Source organism: Anolis sagrei, chromosome 3, assembly GCF_037176765.1.
Source record: "Anolis sagrei isolate rAnoSag1 chromosome 3, rAnoSag1.mat, whole genome shotgun sequence".
In the NCBI taxonomy this organism is placed as follows: Eukaryota; Metazoa; Chordata; class Lepidosauria; order Squamata; family Dactyloidae; genus Anolis; species Anolis sagrei.
In genome coordinates, this window is record NC_090023.1 from 148,962,528 (window position 1) to 148,981,879 (window position 19,352).

The 19,352-nt window shown below is 40.7% G+C and overlaps 1 protein-coding gene across 3 annotated transcripts in view; it reads right to left on the minus strand.

The window, feature by feature from the left end:
- Nucleotides 1–4,714: 4,714 nt before the first annotated feature.
- LOC132771299 (dual specificity protein phosphatase 13B-like) overlaps nt 4,715–19,352 on the minus strand; it is a 33,037-nt gene continuing 18,399 nt past the window's right edge. For all 3 annotated transcript variants that reach the window (XM_067466955.1, XM_060769126.2, XM_067466956.1), the window contains exons 2-4: nt 13,421–13,612; nt 9,909–10,129; nt 4,715–5,133 (exon numbers count right to left, since the gene is read on the minus strand). In XM_067466955.1, coding sequence (XP_067323056.1) covers nt 4,928–5,133; nt 9,909–10,129; nt 13,421–13,611 — 618 coding nt within the window. In that variant the 5' untranslated portion in view covers nt 13,612 and the 3' untranslated portion in view covers nt 4,715–4,927. The remainder of the gene's footprint in view (nt 5,134–9,908; nt 10,130–13,420; nt 13,613–19,352) is intronic.

Consider the following 19,352-nt stretch of genomic DNA (forward strand, 5'->3'; position numbering starts at 1 on the left):
TTTCTGGCAACTGCCCCACATGTAAATTACACCTTTGGGAGTGTTCATTTATTTTTTGTTTTCGATCTTGCAAGGTTTCTTGATGGTCAATATTTCCGTATCATATGTAGACTTTGCATATACAGTTTTTGAATGTGTAAATGTGGAAAGTGTTATTCTGTGAATTGCTGGAAAATTGTAATAGTTACAGTTGTTATTGAGAATTTCCTTCAAAATTAGAGCACTTATGAATGTGCCTACAATAGTGAAAAGAATTCCAGGAGGAAGGAATCATCCCTTGACTCCTCACCTCCCTCCCGCCCCTCACTTGGATAATTTAGGAGAAAGGTCTTAGTACAGTAGTAGAACACATTCAGAAACCCTTCCTAAAGTTTACTCCTGGCATCTCCAAGTAAAATTGGAAAAAAAATCCCTGAAATCCTGGAGAACTGTTGTCTGTCATTGAAAATCCTATTGGATAGATTGATTTATGGTCTGGTCCTATATAGGGGAACTTTCTCTCATCCTATCCTTAGTCTACAAAGTATCTGATCATGCTGACCTGGAGGATACGGCATCTGTTGGCAAATTAGTATTATGGGGGTCAAGAAAATTCCCACATGGAAACAAGTCACACAACAATGTCACTTTCTTCTGTATGTATTAGATGGAGGGTCCTGAAGCTGATGGAGAACAGTTATCATGAAGGTAAATTAGGAATTTCTGTGCATTTTTGGTATTCTCTTTTGAATGGAAGAATATGTGGGATGGCATGGAGGAAAAGTTTGTAAAATCTTATGTGGACCCAAATCCCCTTGTTCAGCTCTTTCCCTTGCCCCTAACAACAAGTAAACTATTGGCTTATTTGGGAATCCTTGAAGTGCCTGGACCTTCCCACATTCGCTTGAAGAACAGGAAGGCTCTATTGTCCTGCAAACAGAGTAAGTTTGTAGTCCAGCACTTGGAGGGCCACATAAAATGACATAGCAGGCTGGATTTGGCTTGTGGGCTTTGAATTTGATCATTTCATAGGAAGTAATATTTGCTCGGAAGAGGTTTCCCTTTGCCTTCTTATGTGGCTTAAAGAGTGTGGCTTGCCCAATGTCACCCAGAGGGTTTCCATGACTGAGTAGAGGTTTGAATCCTGGCCTTCAGAGCCCTAGTTCAATGTTCAAACTGCTACACTATGCTCGTTCTCTATCCCCTACTTTAGACTTGATTTTATTTGGAGACACTGAGAAATTTGCAGTTGTTTCATAAAAGCCAACAAGAGTCTATAGCATATATGGAAGCTTGCCTTAGAATATATATAAAATACATTTTGTGAATAAAGTCACTGCGACCCTTGACATCGATGTGTTATGCATGCTGGTGAGTTCCAAATATATAATATTTATTCTCTCTAAGAGACCTTCAAATTCATTTTGCAGCATGAGCTCATTTGAAGAGGCTTCTCCAACTGCCAGTGCAAGGCCAGGGAAAGCCAGCTGTGTTAAATCACTCCCATAATCACCAGGTAATGAGCACATTATTGCAAATTGGCTGGCAATTTTATCTAACACAGCTTTGACTTTCGCTCATTGCCTAGCAGTTGCAGCAATTTGACCTCCCAGCTGCAAGGAAGGCCTGCTTCTGAAGGTAGAACAGCCATATTATAATATAAAGCAATTTCATATGGAAATTCAGTGGCAGGAGCGGGGTGCTGAACACTCCCCACGACATTTACACGTCTACACTATAACTAGCAGGGCTCTAAGACTGGCAGTAAACCTTGCAGAAGGAAAGACAGCTGCAGCAAGGAAGATCTGCATACTCCTGGCACCTCCCTTCACACTTGGTAATGAAACTCATATTTTCTACCTGTCCAGCAGTTCCTGCATTCAAACTCACAGGTCATGCTCTCTCACAAAATAGCCACCCTTTCGGAGGGCATCAGGTTGGATATGGCTGCATTATGTGCCCTTTAGGCCAGGGGTCCTCAAACTAAGGCCTGGGGGCCAGATAGGCCCCCCCAAGGTCATTTACCCAGCCCTCGCTCAGGGTCAACCTATTTATTTATATATTTATTACATTTCTACCCCGCTCTTCTCCCCACAATGGGACTCAGGCCAGCCTCACATAAACATCAAATGATGCTATCAACGTATACACCATGGGAATTTCAATTAAAACAGTAAAACTCAATTTAAAACATTCTACAAATTCATTAATAAATTAATTTTATAATAAATTAATGTGCCGCTAAAACCAAGATCCAGTTGGGTAAATCCAATGTCGCAATGTTCAAAGATTTCCTTTCCAAGTTGCTGCTGTCCTCCAGTTGAACACCTGGTCCCAAAGTCAAGTCTTCTAAAGGAATGGAGGGAGGTGGCCAACCTGATGTCCTTAGGGAGGGAATTCCACAGATGGGGGGCCACTGCCAAGAAGGCCTTGTATATCGTCCCCACCAGCCACATTTGCGAAAGTGGTGGGATCGAGAGTAGGGCCTCTCCTGATGATCTTAAGCTTCGTGATGGTTTATAGCAGGAGATACGTAATCTGGGCCTAAGTCTGAAACAACTTGAAAGCTCATAACAACAACAACAATCCTATCTCATCAGCCAAAAGCAGGCCCATACTTCCAATAAGTTTATATTTGTTAAAATTGTTCTTCATTTTAATTACTGTATTGTTTTTAAGGGGTTTTTTTTTTGCACTACAAATAAGATATGCGCAGTGTGCATAGGAATTCATTCATGCTTTTTTCCGGCCCTCCAAGAGTTTGAGCAACCTTGACCTGGCCCTCTGTTTAAAAAGTTTGAAACCCCCTGCTTTAGGCCTTTGTACATGAAGTTTTATTTACTGGAGGAAAGTGAAATAATAAATCACCCATGTGAGGAGCCAAAGGAGGAGAAAGTGGAGCCAAGCCAGTTACTTCACATACTAAATCCAACTAAAGGAGAAAGCACTGAGCCAAAAAAAGAGGAGAGGGCAAGATGAAACAAGATGGCCAAGTAGATGCTGCAGTAGGATCGCCAACCTTTGTAACCAGAAGTGGTGGCAATACCATGGAAGGGCTTGAGAGGCCCTTGGACTACATTGGGGCCACTTGTGAAACTCCATATCAGAAGTGACTAACAAGTATCTCAACATGAATCAGCCTTAGATTTTGAGTCCGAACTTTAAAGAATGCTGGCTTTTGGATAGATCCTTTAAGGCTAGGGCTAAAGGCCAATAGCAAATTGCAGCCTTACACAAGGGGAGGCCACCAGCTGCCACTGGTTAAGTTTAAAGGTTTTCTTGTTTTTGGGTTGTAGATTTTTTGGGCTATATGGCCATGTTCTAGAAGCATTCTCTCCTGATGGTTTGCCTGCATCTATGGTAAGCATCCTCAGAGATCTCACAACCTCTGAGGATGCTTGCCATAGATGCAGACAAAACGTCAGGAGAGAATGCTTCTAGAACATGGCCATATAGCCCGAAAAACCTACAACAACCCGGTGATTCCAGTCATGAAAGCCTTTGACAATACATTTCTTGTTTTTCTTCTCACTAGTGTTGTCTGGCACTGTAACAAATTTAAACAGTTTTGAGTGCTTTAAGTGATTCTAACTGAAATCATGTTTAATTCTATTTTAATATTTCCATGTTCTCAATTTTAAATGTTTTGAGCCTGTTTGCATTTCAATCAAGAGATATAAGCAGGATATCATATTGGGGTAGAATTATGGTTGTAAATAGGATATTCCAAGGGGTTGGTTTAAATTAGCAGCTTCATGGGATGGCTTCAACCAGTGCTGGATTTAGGACAAACGAAACCCTGTGGTAGTTATATAATGAGACTCCTTACTTGAAGGAGGTAGGCCCAGTAGGCCTACATTACCTGCTTTGTGGCACACTCCCAGATACTATCAACACTATCATTAAGTCTGGAATCACTCCAAAACAGAATGCCTTCAAATTCATAATTGTACCATATGAACAAAATGTATCGTAATTTTTTGGGGGGACAGGAAGATGGGGCCAATGGGGCCCTGTGCTTAAGCATGCCTAAGGACAATGGTCAATTTGGCCCTGGCTTCAGCAATTGGACAGAAGACAGCCTGATAAAGAAGTCAACCATTTCTTCCTGTGCACTTTCCCTGCTATACAACTACTATGGCAAATTATTTAGAGTGGTGAGCTTGGGTCTCTCGGGTCTAATATATACACTCCTTCTTCCCAAGATGCTTACTGGGTGACCCTGGGCAGACACACATGCAGAGTTGTTGTATAGACAACAAGAACAAAACACGTATGTCTCCTGAAGCAATTAATGAACAAAGGGCAGCTCACTGGCTCCCATTTTAGTTAGCTCCGTCGGGAAAGAAGGCAGATACATTTGCTGTACTATAACTTCTAAAATATTAATACAACTGTCAAAGCATAACCTAACTCAGATTGGGATGTAATTCACTTGTTACTCCCAGCCCAGCTGTTTGGAAACCAGTGTTTTAGTCCAGACTAAAGAAATGCACCCTCCTTTCTTCTTTCACGTGAATTCCCTTCTAGGCCCTTGCAACATTCTCGAAATGTGAAATCCCCAGTCGGCCTTTACACAAGATCTAACCAGAACAGCCCTCACTTTTATTCCCAAACTTGGAAACAAGTTAATACAGCCTTGTCTGGCATTCCTTCCCCTCATGTTATATGATGTGTTGAATTATTCTGCTGGAGTTATGGTCCCTTCAAGCAACCTCACCTGTCCATACATCAATCACATATGTATGCCAGGTTTCTGGCACTCCTTTAATCTCAAATGAGCTGTGAACATCAAAGAAATACACAACTATTTTTCATTTCGCTACCCAGAAATATTTACTAGCACACAGAGCCAGAGTTCAGATGCTCCCTTGAGATGTTGTCTTCCTGACTTTTTCCTTAGGCTTGAAACACAGCATAAATATCCTTCACTGAAAGTTTCAAGGGATCAGCTCTTTCTCCCCCTTTCTCTTGCTAGTTGGATGTCAAGATCCCGAAGCTGGCTGAGGAAACCAGAGTTTGGACAGACCCCTCTGTGTTCCCGCACAGACTTTAGGGCGTCCACAAGGGTCATGTTTTCACAGATCATCAAGAAGGCAAGCACAAGGGTTGCTGAGCGACTTATGCCCATGGCGCAGTGGACTAATACTTTACCTGCAGATTAGAAAGGAAAATGCAGTGATCATATGCATCCCCCATGTTACAGCATACAACAAGACATGGCCAGTTTTGAGATTTTCTAACAGGTCAAGATTACATGATGCCTACTGGGAAATGTTAGAAGATAAATGTTCTTCAAGAATGACATCTGAAGCCCTTTCCATCAACTTACTAATACATGGCCATGTTTTCTGACATTTTTCATTGACTTGATTAAATCTTTATGCTGATGACATCCAACTCTATTACTCCTTTCCACCGAAAACCAAGGATGCAGTCCTGCCCCTAAACCAGTGCCTGTCAGCAATAATGGACTAGTGAGGGCTAATAAGTTGAAGGTAAATCCAGACAAAAACAGAGGTACTCCTGGTCAGTCGGAAGGCAGATCAGGGTGTGGGGTTACAGCCTGCATTAGGTGTGGTTTTTAAATTATTGTATTATACAGGGTGAGGCAACATAACTTCCTTTTTTCAAAACTTAATAAAACCCATTGTATGAATCAGAAATTTTTATTTTTTATTTTTATAATGTAGGCGCATACCTAAAGTTTTGTTTTACGTAGTTTTGAAGATCAAATTAGGTAGGTGACATCCCTTATTTTCCATTCTCCATACACTGATTAAACTGATTTCTGGCGTTTGCTATGACTCTTTCCAGCATAGCAGGTGTTATGTTGGCAATTTCTTCCTGGATGTTGGTCTTCAAATCTTCTAGGGTCCTTGGACGGTTCGCACAAACACGGGATTTCAAAAAAACCCCATAGAAAAAATCACAAGGGGCCAAATCTGGAGAGTGGGCCGGCCACTCCAAATCTGCTTGAAAAGTAGGCCTCAACGGAAAAGGCACGCTCCTCACTGTTCCAACGCATGATGGTGACTGAACTGTGTCAGGACAAAACTGTATACTCCCGCCTCTCGAACGAAACCACTAGCGCTCCACTACGTCTTCAACTGACTGAATGGCGCGCATTTAAAAAAAGGAAGTTATGCTGCCTCATCCTGTATAATATGATAGAAATTTTGGTTGTACACTCATAAAGACAAAATGAAGGAAAAATGATATAAAGCTTCTCCTGGATTTTGCCTTCATTTCATATAAACATGCCCAATGGAACCCTGACTTAAGAGCATCCCAACTTAAGAGCATTTTGAGTTAAGAGCTGTGCTCGGCCCAGGTTTTGCTAGCTTGAGAGTACAGGGCCTTAAGGCTTCAAGGGAGCAGCCTCCATGCCTCCTGCCTCCTGCTCTTGTCCACTTTGGGAGATTGCTGTCCACTTTGCTCTTGTCTGCTTTGAGGAATTTTGGGTTAGTTGATTTTGTGTGCTTTTGATTCCTGGTATGTTTGACTTCATGAAGAGAGAGAGCAAGAGTGAGAGGGAGGCTGGAATGAGGACAGAATGAAAGAAATGATGCTTCTAACACTTTGTGCTTCTAACATTTTAAAGTTGATATTTCTTTATAATTATTATTGTTCCATGTGAATGTTCAGATATTGCCTTGCTGTTACACTGGCCAACCAACATATTGTTGCTTTAAATGTGCTTCCTTGCCACAACTTCGTGTTTCTACCGTTTTAAAGCTGATCTTTTTTATTGTTCCATGTAAATGTGCAATTATACATTATTTGTTATCTATAAAATGCATTTTCTTATTTTAAAACATGTAACAAAAAACATGGGGGGAGGCTTGGGGGCCTGGAACTGACTAATAGCATTTTGATGCATTTCAATGGGAATTTTGCTTTGAGATAAGAGCATATTGAGTTAAGAGCTCACAATGGAACCTGTTGCACTCTTAAGTCAAGGTATCACCAGGCTGGCATTTTAAAGAGTCAATACAATGCAAGGGGAACAACTGGTCATACTAATAGTTACTGTGCATATAGTTCTTCATCAAAAGCATTGGATATGGGAAATCAGTGTTCCCTCGCTGCTTCGCGGTTCGCTTTTAGCGGACTCGCTATTTTGTGGTTTTTCAATAAATATTAATTTTAAATATATATTGTGGTATTTTCACTGTTTTGCAGGTTTTTGCCACCACCGCTCCCCGAGGCACTTTCCCTCCTCAGTCCTCCCTCCCTCCAGCCTTGAAGGGCCTTCCCTTCGCTCTCTCTCTTCACCCAGGGAAGGTAAAGGCAGGGAGGGCTTGCTTCCCTTCCTTCCTTCCTTCCTTCCTTCCTTCCTTCCTTCCTTCCTTCCTTCCTTCCTTCCTTCCTTCTCTCCTTCCTTCCTTCCTTCCTTCCTTCCTTCCTTCGCAGCCACTGCACTGACAGGGAGACGGGGAAGGAGGAAGAGGAGAAGGAGTAAAAGAGAAATAAGGTTTATTTTAAGTTTATAAAGACTTTAAAAAGTGTAGAACTACTAAAAAATGTATAAATATTAAAATGATATTAAAATAATATAGCGTCTCTACTTTGCGGATTTTCACTTATTGCAGGTGGTCCTGGAACGTAACACTGGAACGATACAGTGAGGGAACACTGTATAGGTATTGTGCTCATTGCCACTGGCTACTCTATTCAACTGCGAATGCGTGGTGGGAGCAAGGAGGGGAGAAGGCAGGCTACAGTTGCAACCAAATAAAGTTATGGACATTTTTGTACCCAAAAATTGAGTTATATTTCCCATCTTTAGTTTTATTGCCTTGCTGATCTTGACCCTGAACATGCAATTAGCAATAGACCTGACTCCTGGAATGAAATGGTTTAGGTCAGAAAAATGGACCCAGAATACTTTTTTTTTTTGTTATAAAGTCATGGTAGCAAAGTTTTATCCTTCTTGCTCAATCTCTTCTGCAAAACGCCAAAATATACAGTAACAGAGTTGAAAATGATATTATAGCCACCTGCTCAGTGGAGGTTCCTGGCTAGTTAGGTCAAATGAGAACTGATGCCTTTGGGGTCATCTGTCAGTAGTAGAAACCCGAGTCTGGTTCCTAAATATAACTACCTAAGAAGCCACAAATGAGACATCTAGGCCAGTGGTTCTCAACCTTCCTAATGCCGCAACCCCTTAATACAGTGCACCATGTTGCAGTGACCCCCAACCATAAAATTATTTTCATTGCTACTTCATAACTAGTTTTGCTACTGTTATGAATCATAGTGTAAATATCTGGTATGTGGGATAGATTTTCATTTGCTGAGCAGCATTAGGCACAAATACCTGATACGCCCAGATTTGAATACTGATGGGGTTGTAGGGGGGTTGGGGTTCATTTAATCATTTGAGAGTTGTAGTTGCTGGGATTTATACTTAACCTACAATCAAAGAGCAGTCTGAATTCCATGAACAATGGAATCAAGCCAAACTTGGCACACAGAACTCCCATGACCAACAGAAAATACTGGAAGGCTTTTGTGGGCATTGACCTTGAGTTTTGGAGTTATAGTTTACCTACACCCAGAGAGCACTGTGGACTCAAACAATGATGGATCTGGACCAAACTTGGCACGAATACTCCATATGCCCAAATGTAAACACAGATGGAATTTGGAGAAAATAGACCTTGAAATTTGGGAGTTGTAGTTACTAAGATTTACCTACCAGCCATAGAATTGGGCCAAACTTCCCACACAGGACCCCCATGACCAATAGAAAATATTGTGTTTTCTGCTGCTCTTTTGTGACCCCTCTGACACTCCCTCCCGACCCCCAGGTTGAGAAACACTGATCTAGGCAGTAAAAAAAAACCTTCCCTAAATGTATTTAGGAACAAATTTGTTTTAAGGTCAGAGTTAGGACAATTGTTGAATATTCACAACTAGGTTGATTCCAAGTTTCTGAATTCAATATTTTAAATTTCATTTTATTGCATGTAAAAGGTAAAGATAAAGGTTTCTCCTGCCATTAAGTCTAGTCATATCCAACTCTGGGGGGTGGTGCTCATCTAAATTTCTAAGCCGAAGAGCCGGCATTGTCTGTAGACACCTCCAAGGTCATGTAGCCAGCATGATTGCATGGAATGCCATTACCTTCCCGCAGAAGCGGGACCTATTGATCTACTCCCATTTGCATGTTTTTGAACTGCTAGGCTGACAGAAGCTGGGGCTAACAGCAGGAGCTCATCCCGCTTCCTGGATTCAAACTGCCGACCTTTCAGTCAGCAAGTTCAGCAGGTCAGTAGTTTAACCCGCTGCATCACCAGGGAGCCATTAAGTTCATGTATTCTACTAGATATTAAAAACTCAGAAACTAAAAATGGAAACATCTAACTAAGAAAGCTTCAGTTTTATTTCACGGTTTAATATTTGCATCAGAAGACAGTTAACAGCTCACTTTTTTTTTCTAGCTCAACTTGTCCCAAACATGTTCAATTAACTATTATTCTTTACCTTTGTGCAGTAAAACGCAGAAAAACCACTGAAGGGAGGAGAAGGAGAAGGTAGAATCTGAGATCCATTCATACTACATTATACGTTTTGTGTTGTTCCACTTTACCTACCTTGTTGCATCCTATGGAAACCAGGGGTTTGTAGTTTAGTCAGAAGAACTAGAGGGGGTTTCTGGTTGAGAAACTTCCACTTCCTAAACTACATATCCCAGGATTTCAAAGGATGGAACTACAAATTAATAGAGGAATGATAGTATATAATTTTGTGATGTGACAGAATGGGCATGTTATGTGTGAACATAGGTGTTTATTTTCTGAATAAAACTGTATTCCATTCTGTTAATGTCATGTACAGCAATTTACATCCACATTACATAAGAAATGGCTGCTCAAGTGTCTAGATACCTGAGATAACATTGTCATGCTCATTATATTTACCTTTTGGTGTGTTCAGTGCTGCTCGGATATATTTAGCAGTTGAGTGGAAGTAAATACTAAGATTGAACTTTGGATCATCATCTGCTTCAACTCCAAAGTAGTCCACTGGCAGGTCTTTATAGAATTTGGCTCCAGTGTCAATGTGAAATCTTCCAGCAGCAGCATTCACAATATGGGTGATTCCCATTTGACGAAGCTGTTCAATGTTACGGGCTATATATCTGCAAAGAAAGAGGGCTTCGTTTGTATCTGTGTATGTGTCTTCAAGACACTTGTCTTCTTATAGTAACCCTGTGAATTTCATCAGGTTTTCTTAGGCAAGCAATAGAGATGGTTTCTCATTGCATTCACCTGAAATATAGCCTAAAGCTTCTGTATTTCTTGACAATCTAACATTCAAGAACCAGGTCTGATCTTGCTTAGCTTCCAAGAGCAAATGGGTTCTAGTGCCTTTAAAGGTATCAACCTAAATGTTGAAAAATTAAATAATATGCACCTGAAACTAAATTGAAAAATCATAATATAGAAAAATATAGATTATGAAAAAACAAAGGTTTGGAAAAAGTGTGGACCTTTTCCTGGTCTAGACAATGGCAAAAATGTACTTCCTTCTTCATGTTGGGTGAAAAATTCATTTTTCCTAAGTAAAAACAAAATTATGGCACCTCTGAGTTGTTTTACAAGACAGCTAGTCCATTTCATTTTTTTTTCTCTCCTGAAACTTATTTGGTGCTGAATTATTGGTACTGTTAGAAAACTGTCACAGTTAGAGACTGCTTCTGTGATGATCAAGGCATCTCTATGACTAGTTTCATTTTAAAGAACCTAATGCCACTTGCATAACTTATTAACGTACAATACACAAATCCAACACTGGGAGAAAAAACTAAGTAAATAGCTAGGATGGATGGCCCATGAACTTAGACATCTCTACACTAATGCACATGACATGGGAAATAAATAAGATGAACTTGAACTGTTACACAGCAAAGCAAATATTATATAGGCATCACTGAAACATAGTGGGATGAATCTCATGATTTAAATTTATTAATAGAGGGACATAATATATTTCAGAGAAATAGACAAAACAGAAAAGGAGGAGGAATGCTATTATATGTCAAAGATACAGTTGAGGAGAGCTCCAAGACTCCTGGAAGCCAGGTTGAGAGTATCTGGTTAAAAATTAAGGGGGAGAGAAAGAACAGGGGTGTCATTGTGGAGGCCAAGTTGAGGATTTGGATGTTACCTTCCTGAAACAGATGACCACATAGAGATGTAGTAGTAACAGGAGTTTCAACTTTTCATATATTTGGTGGAAAACAAACTTTGCCAAGAATATAAGGTCCAACAGATTTCTGGCTTGCCTTGCAAACAATTTTGTTGTCCTGAAGGTGGAGAAGGCAAGAAGGGGATCAGCTATTTTAGATCTGAACCTAACCAATAGTGGTGACTTGGTTAATGGTTTTGGGATCATTAGATCAAAGTGACCATGTTTTCCTGGAGTTTGTTATATAGATGAAAAGGGAAGCCAAGCATAGCCAAAGAAATATTCTAGACTTAAAGAACGTTGATTTCACTCAACTGAAGGAAACAGTGGGTATGATCCTATGGTCAGAAATATCAAAGACACAAGAGCTCATGATGATATTTCTTAAAATTGAGATATTGAAGGCATAATTTTAAACAGCTCCAATAAGGAAGAAAAATGGAAGGTAACTAAAGAAATGGGGATGGGTATCACTCTGATTCTGTGACTTAGATCTGAGCCATCAATGTTCCAAAGCCTTTATGTATTTAAAGAAAATAGCCCCTCAAAATTACAATGTGGATGCTGCTGACCCCAAGGATGACTGTCAGTCACAATGCTGTATTAGGTCTTTTTCCTTCAAGTTGTTGTCTGGTACACAAAAAAATACACAAAATAAACTGTGGTCAGTTTCCTTACCCCATGTTCTTATTTGGGGAGGTAAATCTATCTTTAGCCTAGTGAAGCAATTCTTAAACAGGCTATCGAGGACAGGACAGGCTACCTTTCTACTATCACAACTTGAGGGCATAATAACCGGGAGGACTAATTCTTTCATCCATTATCATTTAAGTATCCTTATCCTCCCCAAAGATCTTAGACAGGCCCCTACCCTGGCAGTCTTCAGAAAGAACTTGAAGACCTGGCTGTTCCGATGTGCCTTCCCAGATTAGGAAATCTCCAACATCAAGCCCCATAAGCACTTTATTAGAACTAAGATTGCTGCAGAAATATATATTTAAAATAAAGTCTAATAGGGCAGAGGTCCAACATCACCCAATAAGCAACTAAGGCCGTTTTCACACAGTTGTATAAAATTCACATTGAATTTGATTATATCGCAGCATGGACTCAGATAATCCAGTTGAAAGCAGATATGGTGGATCTGTCTTGATATTTTTGGTTATATGCCTGTGTGGAAGGGCTTTAGAACAAAAGCCACCCAATGAGAACTAAGCACATTCAGGACAGGCAGGAAAAAGAAAATAGCAATGTAGTGAAAGTAAAGAAGCTGGTGGAAATGATGGTGCACCTGGTGGCCTATAATCCTGAACCAGAGCATATGATTATGATGATGATGATGATGATGATGATGATTATTTGAAACACAACAACATGAGTCCACAGCAGACACTCTGTTGGCTGTTGTATGGGATCACATGTTGGACACTTCCCAAGTGTCTAGGAATGTGTGATGTATCGGTGAATAATGTGTGCAGATCCCAGTAAGGTGGTGGTGATGGTGGTGGTTATTGTTGTTGTTGTTGTTGTTGTTATTATTATTAATAATAATAATACCCCACTTTTTCTCTCCATACAGAGACTCAAAGCAGCTCACAATTAAAAGCACACAATACAACTTAAAATATACAAATACAAAAACAGTATTAAACATAATCAATATTAAAGACAATTGGGGTTAAAACTACAAAAGCATATGGTCTTAGTCAATGATAATTAGTTTTGGAAATAATCTAACTCCCAAAGTTCTGTATCTATCCTAATCAGTGGTAATACTACATACTAGTGGTAATACTTTGTGAGCTATAGTGCAGAAAATTTAGTTTTTCAAATTCTGGTTTCCTGATTGGTGCTCTGCTCCTCATTCAAATGCAAAGTAACAAGCATAAGCCCCCAAATGCAGCTGTGTACCTACAGTTTCTCGGGCCCCACCATCACTCAAAACACTATGCTCAAGAAACTTTCCTTCTTGATCCTTAAGTGGTTCTGAATTGTGTGTCAAATGTTGAATGCAGAATTATGTGATTTTAAAATACAAGCTTTATACCCATTTTTTTTTCCAATATGGTACCATGCAAGAAATGTAAAAATCCAACAAGAGAAGGTACCATAGTTGCTCACCACTAATGTACGATGAAAATCAAGAGGAAATAGAGATGCTGATAGAATAAATCTACCTGCTTTATAATAATATTATAGTAGGATGAATGTTAACTATAAGCGGTGTGGTCCCATTACTTACAGATCTCCAATATAGAGATTAGGCCAGACTTCATTGACATTGCCATGTAAGGGTATGGGTGTCCACAGCATGCGCTGGAGCGCTCCCAGTTCTGGTGTCTCAGATCCTGTCTGGCTGCTGGAAGTGGGGGTTGAAGCTGCTCGTATTCTGGGGCGCCGCAAATCATCACCATGCAGAGAATCCCAAGACATTCTGAATAACAAAAGAGCAAAAGAGAGACACAGAGGAAGAGAGTGATGGGGGCAGAGACTGTGGCCTGGTTGTCCAATTTAGACTAGAAAATCCTGGGTCAAATTTTCATTCAGCAATGAATTGCATTGGATGACCATGGCACTTTCAGTCAGGCAACTTTAGTGTACTGCAGTGGTTCCCAACCTGTGGTCTGTGGACCACCAGTGGTCTGCAATAACTAAAATATGGTTCAGGGCCTCACCATTACTACACCATTGCAACCAGAGTGACCGGTCTTGCAAAACCCTCATATAGTGCCAAGGCTTATGAAATATGGGTTTTCTGTGGGCGAGCATAAGGTGATTACTGGATGGCATATGTTCTGTATCAGAAACTAAAGCTGATGTGGTCTAACCAATGCAATTTTTTGAATTAGCACCCCAAATAACCAAAACAAATCTAAAACTGACCAAAAACTGATTCGTAACCATTTTGGGACTAATGTTGGAGAGTGGACCCTGGTCAAAGTGGACCCTGGTCAAAGTGGTCTCTGGTAAAAAAAAGGTTGGGAACCACTGATGTACTGCCATCAATAAATGAGTGAACCATGAGCAATAGCCTGATGTCTTAGCAATAAAAAGATTTTGGGGATTCTGATAACTCCAACAACTATGCTAAACCTGTTTTGGACAGCTCTTGCATCCCACTTTGATTTATGGGGGTAAAAGTGACAATAGTGGCTGGAAGGAGAGCTTGGGAAAGTTTATTTTATTATAGGTCCCAGCAAGTCCTTTGCAACATAGCACGTGGTGGCATTTCTTCATCTCCATCTCCACATGCGAACTTGGAACTAAAAAAAGAAAGCAGAAACATGGGGATGTCTTTTAAAATCATGAATGGTTATCATGACATAGACTAAATGGCCCCTGGGGAATCCTTTCAACTATGAACCTCAGTTCCATAAATGAGTAGGATGCTCTGTGACCCAGAGCATTATCCAATCACTACTTGGTTTAGTTGGTTTCAGCCTATTTATCATATTCATTCTTCTTAGAAATATCTTTTCAAGTTCCAAAGGAAACTAGAATTCAATTGCACAAAGTTCTGGCTCGCATCCTGTGAGGCTATCACAGGAAAGGGCAAACTTTGGCCCTCTGGGTGTCTTGGACTTCAACTCCCACAATTCCTAAAAGCTGGTAGGCTGTTAGGAATTGTGGGAGTTGAAGTCCAAAACACCCAGAAGGCCAAAGTTTGCCCATGCCTGAGCTATCATGATGTTCTGAACTAGACATAGCTATTTGGTATTCACATTTATAATCATGGCACCTTTGCCACAATTGCAAATGCAACCATTTATTATAGCTTCTCATCCAGCCAGTCTTCAGGGAGAGCACAAACAGTTATGCTTGTTGGAAATTTGTAAATTCTTCGGCATTGTTTCCTGTTGTTTCATTATTTACATCTTTTGTTCCATAACCAGAGGCAGCCCTAGGTAATTTTCGACGGTAAGCAAACAGTAATTTGGTGCCCCCTCCCCCAACCAATCACTGATATATATTTTCTGTTCACCGTGGGAGTTCTGTGTGCCATATTTAGTTCAGTTCCATCATTGGTTGAGTTCAGAATGTTCTTTGATTGTAGGTGAACTATACATCCCAGTAACTACAACTCGCATATGTCAAGGTCTATTTTCCCCCAAGAGCGCCTCAAGAGCGCCCCTGGGCAAAATCAACTATACTGCGAATGCTTACTTTGCGTAATGGGTTGAGCCGCCCCTGTCCATAACCCTATGTTTTACCTTCAACTAATCCATGGGACATGTCAAAATCCATAGTTTTAGACTCAACTACTCAGTAAGAACTAAACCAGAAACTTTTCACAGGAAATGGCTCTTAGGAAGTCCCCCCCCCCCTTTCCAGGCTAGCAACATGCATTTTAGGGAATGCATTATGCTTCTGATATGACATCTTTCTACAGACGGAACATATTGTGGCCATTACCGATGGTGGCGACTGACAGCTTAACCTGATTGTCTCCCTAAAATCATAATTTATTGGTTGTTGGAAGTGCTGTGGGGATATAAGGAGAATGACTTAACCTATAGTGATGACTGAAGCAGGGCTGGCTGGCTTTGAAAGTCAAGTCACCGATGATTTCATGGGATGCTGAGTTATTTAAGCAGCCAACTATTTGTAAGAAAATCTCTCCAGCAGCTGGAATCTAAATCTCTCAGTGTAGCAGTTTTATCAGAGTTTAACTACCATCATTATTCTAAACAGAAAAAAATCCTTGGGAATGGTAATTTGGTATGGGTGTCAAGTTTTTTCTTCATGAAGAAGTCCACAGTTTCTCTGACAGAGCTGTTTTCCAGGGTCCCTTATAAGAGCAATAATTATTCCAAGTTTAAATCTGTAATGTAGAAGTATGCCATGTAGGGTTGCCAGATCAAGACTAGCCTAGGCCTTGAAATTTTAGGGCCCAACCTGAAAATTATGAACAGTCTCTTTTAATGTCAAAAGAGGTAGATGGTGGTGATGCAATGTGGGAAAGTTGCTGCTAATTCCATTAAGTGCAATTGCCTGTTCATCAACCATATATGCATAAAGTATGCAATTCAAATAAAAAAGAGCAATGTCTAACAAAGGATCTCTTCACACGGGGCTAAATTTGGCAGTATGCTCCAATTTAGTCCCAGTTACCCACTGAGCCAGCTGACTTCCATTACATGACACCAGCATAGCTCTGTGGGTGAAGGAGGGTGGAGCTGGTGCATGCCACTGCCAGGGCAAAACGGAAGGGTTCCTATGTTGCCATTGGATTGCATGGGGGGGGGGGGGGAGAGCCATGTGCACTACATGTGCTCAAGCTTTGCCCCATCTGATTGCCCTCAGTTGGAGCTGGGTGATGCGGGACAAGGGGGCGCCGAGTTCCCCGCACCCCTCTAAAAAACAGCTGGTGGCTGTCTGATGAGGTCAAAAGAAATAAAACACACGTATGCACTTCGGGGCACCATTGTTACTCTGAGGTTCCTCTTCCTTGCCCTGAAGACAAGAGCAGCTGCGTCTAGACCAGTGGTTCTCAACCTGGGGTCCCCAAATGTTTTTGGCCTACAACTCCCAGAAATCCCAGCTAGTTTACCAGCTACTAGGATTTCTGGGAGTTGTAGGCCAAAAACATCTGGGGACCCCAGGTTGAGAGCCACTGGCCTAGACTCTGAGGTGCACCCTTTGGCTAACCAAGCTAATTCTGTATCAGGAAACTGAGACCTATTGGCTTTGCCATAGTGAAGTTTTATTTGTCCCAGGTGAATCCTCTTAAGATAAAACTATTTCCAGATTATCCTCCATTCATTTGTTCTTTTCAAAAATAATATTTACTATGCAGATCCAGAGTCAAATTTCAAATTGTTAATAGAACAGTTAGGTAATTTAAAATGTTGGCATTAATGACATTGAGATGGGGAAATCATCCTTAAGCAATAATAGGGATTATCATTCTTCTTACTTCAAAGAATGATGAGCAAGAGAAGCCCCAGCATGCAGGTTCAAGTAAGAGGGAGTACTGCAACAACCCTATAGGGCTATATTTTCTGATCTCTGTGGTTTCCCCCTCCAGTGAGGAGCAAGCTGCTAGTGCCAGACAATAAGTACAAGAGCTCCTAAACCAAGCTCTTTTCTCAAGGACATTCCATATAAAGTGTAGCATTAAGATTCAACTGTCAGTGCAGTTGAAGTCTGTGGAGTGGAAGTCCCAATCTGAAATTTGGAGAATGTTTTTAGCTCCAGAAGCCTTGCTGATAAATAGGTGTTACCAAGTGAATATTTGACTCATTGGTCCTCACAAATGAGGATGAACAGCTTTCTCCTCATTAGTAAGGAACAGAATGTTTCTGTTGAGTTCTTGTCTGATGTTTACAAAGCCCTAAAGTGTTTTAGAAAATTGTTCTGTGCACAAATATCTATGGTTTGTGTGGGCGAGACTCAAGGATTTTATGCCACTGTTGCTCTTAGGCCCATCCAAGACAATGTTCAGCATAGGCTTGGGGTAAAGTCTTTCATGCCTGTGCCATTGTGAGCCGTTTCCAGACAATCCAGTTTCTGTACTGTTTCTGGAGCAAAAAACCACAACTTTGCTTATCTCTCTCTCTCTCTCTCTCTCTCTATCTATCTTGGGCAGAAAACAACAATCTTGCACACAAAACAAGTACAAGATTACTATATTTTTGCAGAGTATAATCTGTAAGCACTGGGTACCTCACATTCCACATAAGTGTCCTAAGTAGATGTTTTGAGCCAGCACCCAGCTAAATCAAGCAGGAAGCAAATTTTCCAGAGCTGTTGCACTATGACTGGGTTTATTTTCCCTTTCCTGGTTACAAATTTTATGTGCTATTTTTACAGCCTACATTTCACCATATGTGTGTGAGAGAGATGAGAGACAGCAAAATGCAATTGTTTACTGCGGCCATGTCTATTAAGAATTTATTGCTCGTACATTATAGACCTGAAGTACTTTGACCACATCATGAGAAGACAAGAAGACAGGAAAGCTTAGGGAAGACAATGATGCAGGGGGAAATGGAAGGAAAAAGAAAGAGGGGACAACCAAGGGCAAGATGGGTGGATGGTATCCTTGAAATGACTGGCTCGACTCTGAAGGAGCTGGAGGTGGTGACGGCCGACAGGGAGCTCTGGCGTGGGCTGGTCCATGAGGTCACAAAGAGTTGAAAGCGACTGAGCAAATAAACAACAACAACCATTATAGACCCCGTTTTATAATCCTGTCATGATAGTCAATGTTACATAAATAGGCATCACGATCAGGAACCCCTGAGGTAATAGTCATACATAAGAATCATGGAATAATAGAGTTGGAAGAGAACAAATTGGCCATCCAGTCCAATCCCCTGCCATGCAAGAAAAGCACAATCAAAGTACCCCCACTCTACAGATGGCCATCCAACCCTGGTGTAACCTGTTTCTGTTTAAAAGCCTCCAAAGAAGGTGCTTCCACTACACTCCGAGGCATTGAATTCCACTGTTAAACAGCTCATATGGTCAGGAAGTTCTTCCTAATGTTCAGGTGGAATCTCATTTCCTATCATTTGAACCCATTGCTCCGAGTCCTAGTCTCCAGGGCAACAGAAAATAAGCGCATTCCCTCTTCCTTCTGACATCCTCTGAAATACATTTAAAATTCTCTCCAGAATGAAGAGGAAGTGTAGGTAAGCACCCTTTAAGTTTGGTTGCTTAATCAATTACGGATCCACTTAGCAGTAGTATTATCTAGCCCACATTTTATCAGTTTGTTTGCAATAAGATCATAGGGGACCCTGTTAAACACTATACTGAAATTAAGATATGCTACATTCTCTGCATCTACCAAACTAGTAACTATATAAAAAAAGACATAATATTAGTTTAGCACAACTTGTTTTTGAGAAATCCATGTTGATCACAGCATTCTTTTCTAAGTGATCGCAGACTGCCTCCTTAATTATCTGCTCCGGATTTTTTTTCCTGGAATTGATGTCAGGCTGACTGGATGGTATTCTCTATTTTCCTTTCTTGAAGATAGGGGCAACGTTCTCTATTTTCCTTTCTTGAAGATAGGGGCAACGTTTGTCATCCTCCAGTCTGCTGGGACTTCTCTTGTTCTCCAAGAATTCTCAAGGATTATTGCCAGTAGTTCTGAAATTTCTTCTTCCAGTTCCTTCAATACTCCCGGATGTAGCTTATCTGAATTCTTTTTAAATAGCCAG